The sequence below is a fragment of the Bison bison genome, unplaced genomic scaffold (genome assembly GCF_000754665.1).
Source record: "Bison bison bison isolate TAMUID 2011002044 unplaced genomic scaffold, Bison_UMD1.0 scf7180017864163, whole genome shotgun sequence".
In the NCBI taxonomy this organism is placed as follows: Eukaryota; Metazoa; Chordata; class Mammalia; order Artiodactyla; family Bovidae; genus Bison; species Bison bison.
This window is the reverse complement of record NW_011494735.1, coordinates 1,987,796-2,000,762: the sequence shown is the minus strand read 5'-3', so window position 1 is coordinate 2,000,762 and position 12,967 is coordinate 1,987,796. Positions and strand designations below refer to the sequence as shown.

The window sequence follows — 12,967 nt, the reverse complement described above, 5'->3', positions numbered from 1 at the left end:
GTTTACTCCTTGGAAGAAAAGTTATGACCAACCTAGATAGCATATTGAAAAGCAGAGACATTACTTTGCCAACAAAGGCCCGTCTAGTCAAGGCTATGGTTTTTCCAGTGGTCATGTATGGATGCAAGAGTTGGACTATAAAGAAAGCTGAGCACTGAAGAATTGATGCTTTTGAACTGTAGTGTTAGAGAAGACTCTTGAGAGTCCCTTGGACTGCAAGGAGATCTAACCAGTCCATTCTGAAGGAGATCAGCCCTGGGATTTCTTTGGAAGGAATGGTGCTAAAGCTGAAACTCCAGTATGGCCACCTCATGCGAAGAGTTGACTCATTGGAAAAGACTCTGATGCTGGGAGGGATTGGGGGCAGGAGCAAAAGAGGATGACAGAGGATGAGATGGCTGGATGGCATCGCTGACTCGATGGACGTGAGTCTGAGTGAACTCCGGGAGTCGGTGATGGACAGGGAGGCCTGGCATGCTGAGATTCATGGGGTCGCAAAGAGTCGGACACGACTGAGTGACTGATCTGATCTGAAGCATGAAAATAATATCAAACTCATACATCTCCATCAGAACTCTTGTGTGGCCAGGTGCACTGTAAATAGGTATTATTTTGAAAGGAACCTTTTTTTTTTTTCTGAGCAATAGGTCACAACAGTGGGCTTAGGTGTGCTCTGTCACTTCAGTCATGTCCAACTCTGTGTGGCCCTATGAACTGTAGCCTGCCAGGCTCCTCTGTCCACAGGATTCTCTAGGCAAGAATACTGTGGGTTGCCATGGACTTCTCCAGGGGATCTTCCCAACCCAGGGATCGAACCTGGATCTCTTATGTCTCCTGCATTGTCAGGCAGGTTCTTTACCACTAGCACCACCTGGGAAGCCCATGGGCTTAAATACTCAGCATTTGAAAAGGAACGCATTTGAGTCAGTTCTAATGAGGTGGATGAACCTAGAGCCTATCACACAGAGTGAAATAAGTCAGAAAGACAAAACAAATATTGTATATTAATGCATATATGTAGAATCTAGAAAGACTACTGATGAACCTATATGCAGAGCAGTAATGGAGGCCTAAAGATAGAGAACAGACCTAACGGACACAGGGCTGGGGTGTGGAAGGAGAGGATGCCTTGTAAGGAGAGAGTAACATGGAAACATATGTATTACTATATGTAAAATAGATAGCCAATGGGAATTTGCTATATGACTCAGGGAACTGAAACCAGGGCTTTGTAACAGAGAGGTCGGATGGACAGGGAGGCGGGAGGAAGGCTCAAGGGAGAGGGGACATAGGTTTAGCTATGGCTGATTCATATTGATATTTGGCAGAAACCAATACAATATTGTAAAGCAATTATCCTTCAATTAAAAATAAATAAATTTAAAAACACACCTCAATATCAGTCTTACTTAAAACATTAGAAATAGTGAGAATATATCTAAAGAAAAAACAGTGGTGTGTTCCTCTCTTACTTATTAACATGTTGCGCTATGCAGAGGGAAACCATAATTTCAGAACTCTGCTTACCTATTTTTATTGGCAATTAGCAGACATAATTCTAGAGTTTTGTTTTATTGTTTGTTTGTGAGGTATGTGCTCCTTTTTTGTGGAAGGGGAGCTCAGATGTGTTCCCATGGATGATGTGCGGTAGAAAGGTTATAGAAATCTTCAGAGAGATTATGAGATGCAGAAATTTGAGAATCACAACTCTACAGCTATAAAACTAGATGTCTATAAATTGTACACAATGAGAAATCAAGTCCAAGTTGAAAATCTTTACTATATTACTAGTAATCTTTAATATGTTACTAGCAATTTTAGTAGTTTCTAAAATTACTATATTTTTATTACTATTAAAAATAGAGGAAGACCTCTATTTTATTTTGCAAATTGAATACACTCATTCTTAAAATATCACGTGAACACTTTAGTAACAGAAAAACAAGACAAAAATACACAATTCAAAATTTAAAATGGGAAAATGTGGTCATTTCAGTATATTTGCTTCTTAAAGCATATTAATTTGTAAGAGCAAAAACAAAACAAAAGACAATGTCTTACCTTCCATCTCGATTCCAGTCATACACCTCTACTTTGACGGTTCTGTCCATGGTGAAAACATACACACAGGGTAAAGTTACTTAGTAAGATCAAATTAACATATGACTGAAAGTTAAAAAATAAGTTATAGACTTTCTTAGATAAAATATTGTATACTTTCAAGTTTTACAAAATAAAGCTGATTTTCTGATTTTAATACTAGTCTTCAATTTTTACTTTAAAATAGGTTTTTAAAATCACATAGATTTTTAAATTCTTTAAACAGAATAGGAAATTAAACAGGAAAACCATTTATAGTTTGACACAGCTCTTCAATGAGGAGCATAGAGCTACTTTTCCAGTCTTCAAAACCATTGACTTCGTGTTTTGACATTGAGTTTGTATTTCTCAAACTCAGCATATATTAGAATCACATGGAAGGCTTGTAAAAATGTGAATTATGTGACCTCATGCCCAAGTGTTTCTGGTTCAGTAGTCCCGGGGGTGGGCCCAAGAACTTGAATTTTTACAAGTTTCATCAGGTGATGCTGATGCTGCTAACTGTATTATACAAATCATGGTCTTAGAAAGAATGAGTCCAATTAAATAAAGTTGTGACATTATTAAATGAATAAAGTGACAGGCAAGTAGCATAATACATTTTAAGAACATCTAATGACATATTGGTAATGGATAGTTTTTCCTATGATTTTAGTTAATAGAATAAATTTTCATTTTTCTAATATACAAGTAGTAAGATAAAATATGTTTTGGGGTGAGAAGGGGTTTTTATATAGTAATCTTATAATCCATCTTCATAAGAAAAAGAAAAAACTTTGATATGAATAAATCTTCAGGTATATTGTGGGAAGATCTTTAGGGCCACATGACCTACTTATTTGTAAAACACCAGAATCTCCCTGTTCTAGATCTGTAGAACTTTTATAACTCAGTGACCATGAGAATGATGATGTCAAATAGGATTCTCAGGAGTAAACAGGGTTGATAACATACATAATAATAATTTTACATCTTTTGTATATTTACTTATTCCTTTCTAGAAAGATAATACCAAATGAAAACCTATAAAAGGTTTCTGAGGCTATAAAAATTATGGGATACTTTTGCATATGTTAAAATAAACAAATATTCAATATATTTTTAGCACTTTGCACATTTTTGTTTTTGAAAATTCAGTCAAATCAAATTTTAATTAGTCAAATTATTCCTCTTGCCCATATCATTATGGGTAAAAAATGTTACTTAAAAAATTCTTAATAAGTCAACTATGCTTTGGTAAATACACATTTACATTGGCAAAGAAGCCATCTTAATTTTAAAAATTCAACTTAGACTATTGGATACAAAATCTACAGTGATTAAAACTCTCAGACAAGTTGACACTTATTTTACCTGTCATAATCGCCATTACATAAAGCTCTTACTGAGATCTTGAATGCTTGCCATACAGGATTTAGAGTGTTTTTGACAACTTCTGTTTTATGACAGATTGTAAAACTGTAAAAAAAAAAAAAAGTTTTCCAGTTATTTTCATGATTTAGTTCTAATATATGCCTTAGCAATCATTTCTTTCTTTATATTTTGTTCAGAATACAGGTTGCCTGTCCCTCTGTTACTGTTATATCAGTCAATAAAAAGATTTGCTGTTTCAAAACTTTAAAGATTAGCTCATCATAACATATGGCAACTCACTCCAGTATTCTTGCCTGGAGAATCCCAGGGACAGAAGAGCCTGGTGGGCTGCCATCTATGGGGTCGCACAGAGTCAGACACGACTGAAGCAACTTAGCAGCAGCAGCAGCATCATAACATAAAGCAATGAGGGAATTTCCTGGTGGCCCAGTGGTTAAGAATCCACCTTGCAATGAAGGGGACACCAGTTCTATCCCTGGTCTGGGACGATCCCACGTTGCCATGGGCCAGCTAAGCCCATGCACCACAGCTTACTGAGCCTGCACTCTGGAGCCTTTGAACTATTAACTACTGGGCCCATGTGCCGCAACTCCTGAAGCCCGCATGCCCTAGAGCCCGGGCTCCACAAGAGAAACCACCACAGTGAGAAGTCTATACACCACAACTGGAGAATAGCCCCTGGTCTCTGAAACTAGAAAATGCCCACGTGTAGCAACAAAGACCCAGCACAGCCAAAAATAAATGAAAAAATATTAAAAAAATTAAAAATTGCAATTGTGCAATGAGTTTACTAAAAATGACCTGAACATTCAATAAATCCTAAAACTGCTGTGTAAATAATCTCTATAAAAATTGTAGTGACATGTTGCAGTGAAAAGTATCTATCAGTCACTAAACATGAAGGTTATCAGTAATTTTGAGAAATTTATTGGAATACTGGGCACAAAAATCTGGTTAGAATGAGTCTAAGAAAGAGAAGAGAAACAGGCAGAATGTGTAAACATTTTTGAGCAGTTTAGCTGTAATAAGAAAAAAGAGAACTTGAGGATAACTTAAAGGGGAAAGATTAGTCAAGTGAAAGGTGTGTTTTTTGTCACTTTTTAGTTTTTTTTTCAAGATGAAGTTAAGAACAACAAGCGTGTATGCTAAAGGAAAAATACATTAGAGAAAAGACTATTTGTGATGTATGAGTGAAAGGGGAAGAAGGCTAGAGTAATGTCCTGAAGTAGATGGAAGTGGATAGGACAGAGGGCATCAAAATGGAGTAGTAGGCCTTGGAAGCACTTGGATAGTCATTTTGCAGAGCATTTGGGAAGACCAAACACAGGGGTAGATATTGTGATGGGATCTTAAGGAATTTCTCCATTTGCTTGCATTGTCTTATTAAATAGGAAACAAGATAAACAGTAAATAAGAAAGAGGGGAAAAGTCCATAACTGTCTGGGAGAGAGGAACATTGATGGATTAAGAAAAAGGAATGATTTCTGAGGAGGGTCAAAGGCTTATTTAAGATTAACATAATGGATTTATAGTAGAGACCATTCAATATGTGGTTCTTTTTTTTAAATCTAAACTGTTGCTTATTCCTAGAGGGAAGAAAGATAGCAATTAAAGAATATATAATAAGCAGTAGAATCCATGAAACCTTAAACTAGTTTTCTGATTCAAATTTCAGTATTGTTTCCACCAAGCCATTTAATCTCTGGACATCAATCAGGTCCTGGTAATATTCTTGCCAGTGGCACCCCACTCCAGTACTCTTGCCTGGAAAATCCCATGGACAGAGGAGCCTGGTGGGCTGCAGTCCATGGGGTCGCTAGGAGTCGGACACGACTGGGCGACTTCACTTTCACTTTCATGCATTGGAGAAGGAAATGGCAACCCACTTCAGTGTTGTTGCCTGGAGAATCCCAGGGATAGGGGAGCCTGGTGGGCTGCCGTCTATGGGGTCACACAGAGTCGGACATGACTGAAGCTACTTAGCAGCAATGCAAATTTATGCAGCAGTTCAAGAGCTATAAAATGTTTTAAATGATCTTGGTTAGAACAATACCTAAATTCAACTTTCACTAAACCCTTAGGCATGTAGTGTTCTAAATGCAGGGATCCCTCGTATAGTCATGATCATGAGAATATTATATAACTACACCATGATGAACATATTGCAACTAGACCCTATAAGAAAATAATTCCATTTTGAAAGGGCACTGAGTCCATTTTCCTCTTCACGGTCAAGAAAGGGTCTCTCTTCATTACGAGATCAAAGAGAAACATAATATGAATGGATCATGTTTTCAGTTTAAGATTTATGGCGTTAGCACTACACTCTTCCTGGTAGTAGCCTTACCTGTCGAAAGAAACTCATGTTACTAAATTGACAGAGCTCAAGAGAATATGTGTTTGTATAATGTGGTCAAATGCTCTCAAAGTTGAATCACCCAAAGCAATATAGGAATCACCCAGGGCAAAAAAACATTAAAAGAAACATAAATGATAGAGAAAACTCTAAAGGATTAATCAAAATTACTTTGAAACTTCTCTTAATAAACTGACTCACCTTCTTAGTGAGCTACTTATAAACTAAGTAGTCATCTGTCATTCTCATTTGTAAAGCACTTATGGCAGAAAGTGAAGAAGAACTAAAGAGCCTCTTGATGAAAGTGAAAGAGGAGAGTGAAAAAATTGGCTTAAAGCTCAACATTCAGAAAACTAAGATCATGCCATCCGGTTCAGTCACTTCATGGCAAATAGACAGGGAAACAGTGGAAACAATGGCTGACTTTATTTTTGTGGGCTCCAAAATGATTGTAGATGGTGATTGCAGACATGAAATTAAAAGACGCTTACTCCCAGGAAGGAAAGTTATGACCAACCTAGACAGCATATTAAAATCAGAGACATTACTTTGTCAACAAAGGTCCGTCTAGTCAAGGCTATGGTTTTTCCAGTGGTCATGTATGGATGTGAGAGTTGGACTATAAAGAAAGCTGAGCACTGAAGAATTGATGCTTTTGAACTGTGGTGTTGGAGAAGACCCTTGAGAGTCCCTTGGACTGCAAGGAGATCCAACTGGTCCATCCTAAAGGAGATCAGTCCTGGGTGTTCATTGGAAGGACTGATGTTGAAGCTGAAACTCCAGTATTTTGGCCACCTGATGTGAAGAGCTGACTCATTGGAAAAGACCCTCATTGCTGGGAGGGTTTCAGGGCAGGAGGAGAAGGGGACGACAGAGGATGAGATGGTTGGATGGCATCACCAACTCAATGGACATGAGTTTGGGTAAACTCTGGGAGTTGGTGATGGACAGGGAGGCCTGGCATGCTGTGGTACATGGGGTTGCAAAGAGTCGGACACGACTGAGCCACTGAACTGAACTGAACTTATATGGTATATAGGCAACAAAAAGTCACTAATAGTTCCAGCACTAGTGTCACTAGTGAAAACTCTGACAGGAGTCTCTGCAGTGCTAATATTCAGGAGTACTGCTATATACATATAAGCATGTGTATATATTTATTACAAATAGTGTTATAAGAAAAATATTTTTATTGAATAACCTGTATTAAAATACATTGAGTTGTTTTTAAATGATTTTAGATTTTTAGATTAGTTGTAGTCAATATTCACATTTTATTTAATAAATAAGTTAATACCATTTTTACAAGCATAACAAAATTTTGTAATATTCTCTTACCAGTGGCATTATATGTGTGGTGGACTGAAACTCTATAATTGTGCAACTAATTTTGTAACTAAAGAAGTAAGAATAAAAGAGAAAATTCAGGAAATAGGTTGTTCAGACAAGAGTAAACATGAACTTTATTCTTTGTTATTCAAGAAATTTTGAATGATTTTTTAGTTTTTTATTTTTAACTCTGCAAAAAACTGAAAAATATGATTATTGTCTTCACTGTCCAATATTTTTCACATGGGTAAAATTAGTGTTCAGATGTAAATGCTACTCTAACATTTTTACCACTGAAATACAAAAGAAGCATGCAAAATCTAACAATATGATACCATAACAAAAATAATCAATAGTTTCCCAGTGATTGCATCAACAAAAATTCTACACTCTGTAAAGCATCATTTTATATTTCGGTATATTCACTTTAAATAGCAAACGTCCTATTTTTATGTACTATTTTATACTTATTACATAACATTAACATGTATAATTTCATTTATAAGTATAGTAGGTTACCTTTTTTTTAAAACAGCCAATTCCTCTCATTTTAATCTCCCAATGACATTTTCTTTTTAGCTACTACTTTATTATGCATAGTTAAGGAAAACAGGAAACATTATACCATAAGATAATAAAATAATAATAACAGCTAACATAATTCTTACGTTAAGTAAGGTCTTAATGATTTTTGTGTAGTAATGCACTTAATACTCTCAACAGCCCTGGGAGGTAACTATGATTATTAACCCATTTTACACATGAGGAAATGAGCCCCACATGAGTTTTAAAACTTGCCTATGGTCCCATAACTATTAAGTAGCAGGGTCACAGTATACACCTAGGCAGTAGAACCTTTATTAGCTCATAATTTTAACAATTAAACTTTCTCCTTAATATTTAAAATACAGTAAGAATCACAGAAACTAATACAAATGTATTTCATGGTAAAGTCATATGTATTAAATTATACTCTACACAACGGAATACTACTCAGTCATGAAAAAAGAAATAAAACTTTGCCATTTGCAACAACATAGATAGACTTGGAGGGTATTATGCTAAGTGAAGTAAGTCAGACAGAAAAAGACAAATACTATATGATGTCACTTATATGGGGAATTTAAAAAATACAACAAACTAGTGAACATAACAAAAAGAAGCACAGATACAGATATAAAATATCTCACAGATACAGAGAACAAACTAGCGGTTATCAGTGAGGAGATAGGAGATAGGACATAGGAGGAGAAATACTGGAAGAGATTAACAGGTACAAACTATTTCACATAAAATAAGCTACAAGGATATGTTGTACAATGCAGGGAATACAGCCAATATTTTATAATAATTATAAATGAAGTGCAACCTTTAAAAATTGTGAATCATTATTTTGCACACCTGTAACATATAATATTACATATCAACAATACTGCAATAAAAATTAAAATAAATTATAATATATTTTCAAATCACATAGAAACCAGTCTAATCATAACTGGTAAAATATTCAAATTACTAGAATAAAATGAAAAATTTTCTTGAATGCCATATATTATTGAAAAAACCATGTAGTATAAAAAGCAACCAATAAAAATCCATGTTTCTCTCCAAGAAATCTGCTTGAGTTCAGTTCTATTAACAAAATACATTAGTTTCAGCATTTCAGATTTCTACAAAAAAATAAAACTTCCATACTATTAATGCAATAGAAGAGGAAATATTTCTATGAAGCTGAAAACCATTCATTATAAATATCAAACAAAACATATAAAATGCTTATAAAGTTATACATTGTTATTGAAATGAAAAAAATCCTATCAATCTTGTGAATACCAAAATATTGTACTGTTTATCAATTTAATAAGCTTCTCTAGAAAAAATGATAATTTAAATAGCATACTTATCATAGACTTAAAATGCATAAAAGATAAATCTACCTGCCATCTTCATTACTTCGATAAAATACAAGAAAAGGATCTGATTTTCCAAAGAAGTCCTTCTTGTCCAATTTATTTGCACAAAATTGCATTAGAACAGCATCCTACAAACAAAATTAATATAAAAGCTCAAAACCTGGGTTATAAGTAACTAGAAACTGCAGATCACAAGCAAGACCTGACAAGCAAACAAATTTTCCATTTTCATACAAATGGCCAAATGTGGGAAAGTTCCAGAAAACATCAAATTACATTTTAAGGGGCTATAAGACTAAAAAATTGACTCTTGGAAGTTCTTGTTCTAGTCACAGAATTATTATTTATTAAAATCCTTTAACCTTTCCTGCCCTAGTAAGTTAGATAACTCTGTGTAGCCAATATTATAAGATCTCTATTCACATCTTCAGTTATTCAGGTACACATTTTTAGAAGTTTTTTTTTTTTTTTTTTAAATTTCCTCAGGAAATATTTGTTAAGCATCTACTATTATCTACCATGTATTAGATATTGAGATGTATCAGATGATTAGATGAAGCATAAGACAGATCCAGACTGACAACATAGTTTGCTATCTAAATGGGGGATAAGGTTCCTTCTTAATTAAGCAAAAGTGCACCACAATTTCTCCATAGCTACATTTAAAAATAATTTGTATTATATTGGGCTTTTAGTTAAGCACTTTCATTTCACCCCCAATTTAAATCACTTATTCTATACTAATTATTATATAAAACCAAATATTTTTATCAATTTATATACTCAAGGACTTATAATCCTCATAACTAACTTAAACAAGGTGAGGTATCATAAATCAAGGAAGTTAAACATTATTCAGTGATGATAAACATATTTAAAAGGTATAAATTATATAGTAATTTAAAAATTAAAATCGGTATTCTGGATTTGTTTTTCTTTAAATGAAAGCAGATGTTAATTTTTGAAGATGGAAGAGTCAAAGTAATTCATATTAAATCAAAAGGTCACATTTTTAAATACTGCTTGGTGAAAATGTTGACAAAGATTAAAAAGGCACTCTCTCATTCACTGCTTCATTTTGCAGAGTTCAACAAAAGTTACTAAGCATCCACCTAATTCTCCTTATTTTCTTTCAGCAATTCCAGAACTCCATTCAAGAGGTGATGCTATCTGTCTTTTTCATTGATTAATCCATTCATATTCTTACTCAGCAAACATTTCTCAAGGAATGCTTAGGCTAGAGTCTGGGAATGAAGAGATGGTTTCTGAGAAGTTTATAACTCCAGATTTCTGGATTTCAAAAGCATTGGGGGGTATTATTTTACTTTGTTATTTAACATATAGAAGTCATATAGAAGTTCAACTTTACCAGTTGAACACCCATAATAGGGAAGGAAATACATGCCTAAGCTGGCATAGTAACAATAAATATTTTCAAGAAAACTGAAAGAACAGAGAAAATAAAAATATGGATATCACCATCAACTCAAACTTTGCAACCATGATCAATTTGAGGTTAAAAAATCAAAAATTTCTTTAAGGAAATAATGATAGAGTCACCCTGAAAATAAAACATAAAATCAAGGCAAATTGAAAAGGAAGGACTGGTTTTACTTTTCTGTTTCTTTTCTTTCCCTCTCATCTTCACATATATTAAAATGCCCTTAGGAGAGAGGTGATTTTCCAAGAACATGGGACAAAGACATTAGTCTTGCCACAGAAATAAATGACTTCTCTAAGACATTCTTCCAAAGCACCTAAAACAAAACATAAATTACCAAAAAAATATTATGATGCACTTAAAATACACAGTAGAATTCTGAACTGTGTATATTTCAAATGGATGGTGAATTACACTTCAAAGAGTAAAATGAATTTTCATATGATCACTGTTAACGTGCGCATGCATGTTAAGACACTTCAGTCATGTCCAACTATTTGCAACCCCATGGACTGTAGCCCACCAGGCTCCTCTGTCCATGGGATTCTCCAGGCAAGAATATTGGAGAGGGTTGACATTTCCTTCTCCAGGTGATCTTCCCAACAAAGGGATCCAACCCACGTCTCTTATATCTCCTGTATTGACAGGGGGTTTCTTTACCACTAGCACCAACTGGGAAGCCCGATCATTGGTAAATGTAATACCAAATTGTAGTTTTTCAAATTATATTTCATAAGGCTTGGAAAATGAATAACTCAAAATAAAATATTGCTTTCAATGCACCAAATGATATAAACTTGTGGAAAATATTTTTGGAATTACTCAGGAAAATAACAGGAGAGATTCCATCTATATCAAACACGAAATCTAATTTCTGGGGAAAACACAAGCATTCACTTACTTTTAGAAATATAAGAACATCATTACATTTTTCTAAACTCTTATGCTTAATGCACCCTGAGAGAATTTTAAGACTTTCTTTAACACTCCACGCTAATATAACAAACTTCCTAATGAAGAAATGCACTTAAATGTTTCACATTTCTAACAAGTTCTAACAAGTTCAAACCAAACATGTTCTGTAATTTTTCCAGATTCAATGAGTGACTCGTCATCCGCCCAAAGTGCTCAAGGAAGTTGTACTTGCCTATTCCCTTTCCTGACCTCTTACCTAGTTCATCTCCAAGTTGCAAGATGCTATCTCTAAAACATTTATCAAATCTTCAATCACCTGGATATGCACAGTGGCATTTGTTCACTTCTCCCTCTTCTGCTCTTGGACCTATCCAATCGATTCTCCATTCAGCAGGGAGAATAATAGACTTAAAACATCAAATAAATAATTTTGTTCATAACTTAAAATTATTTAAGCCTTTCCTTGGATAAGCACAGAATCTTTAACATAGTCTACAAAAGCTCAACACCAAAAAAACTCTGACCAACTTTTTCCATATTCATCTGATAAAGTTTTATTTCAGTCATTCCCCAACTCCCATCCCCTTGCTGACACACACCGGATACACTCTTTCCCTCTTTGGGCCCAATATAAGTTGCTTGTACTGCTGGAAATCTTTATCATTACTTGGGGCTCCTCATGCGAAGAGTTGACTCATTGGAAAAGACTCTGATGCTGGGAGGGACTGGGGGCAGGAGGAGAAGGGGACGACAGAGGATGAGATGGCTGGATGGCATCACTGACTCGATGGACGTGAGTCTCAGTGAACTCCAGGAGTTGGTGATGGACAGGGAGGCCTGGTGTGCTGCGATTCATGGGTCGCAAAGAGTCGGACACAACTGAGCAACTGAACTGAACTGAACTGAAGCTAAAAAGGAATTTTCTCAAAGAGTCTTGGTTACCTCCACCCAATATAAATTAGATTCTCCATGGTAAAATCAATATTTGCCTACAGAATCATCTGATTAATGTATATTGTTTTCAAAAAATACATGTGTGTTGAATAAAAGGACAGAGGTTGCTTGTTGTTATTTTTCTTGCCATTCTATTACAAGCTTCCTTACCATGGAATAGCATATTATACATTTTGTGAATATTGTTAAATCAATCAGAATGAAAAACATTATTTATGGACAATTTGAAGCTATTTAAAAATACTGAGTGAGGAAACATTTCCAATATGACTTCAAAATTAATATCTATCCTAGAATTTGATAAGATATATCACAAGAGTTACATTTGAAATAAACTATGGAATACTAAGTTGAAATAATTAGGATTGCCACACTACAAGTAAACATTTGTATAAATTTATAATTTATCCATTTCTCTAATATGCCCCCTTTTTTAATACAGTAGGACATTGTTGGATATCCATTTCTAATATAGTAGTATGTACATGTTGATCTCCAACTCTCTAAGTATTGCTTCCCTCCATCCTTCTCCCCTAGCAACCATAAGTTGGTTCTCTAAGTCTGTGTCTGTTTCTGTGTTGT

General features: G+C 34.7%; 1 protein-coding gene across 2 annotated transcripts in view; it reads right to left on the bottom strand.

The window, feature by feature from the left end:
- The window catches only part of CPNE8 (copine VIII), a 274,643-nt gene that overhangs the window by 122,048 nt on the left and 139,628 nt on the right, over positions 1-12,967 (bottom strand). For both annotated transcript variants that reach the window (XM_010841510.1, XM_010841509.1), the window contains exons 8-10: positions 9,100-9,203; positions 3,454-3,558; positions 2,062-2,103 (exon numbers count right to left, since the gene is read on the bottom strand). In XM_010841510.1, the coding sequence (XP_010839812.1) occupies positions 2,062-2,103; positions 3,454-3,558; positions 9,100-9,203 (251 nt within the window). The remainder of the gene's footprint in view (positions 1-2,061; positions 2,104-3,453; positions 3,559-9,099; positions 9,204-12,967) is intronic.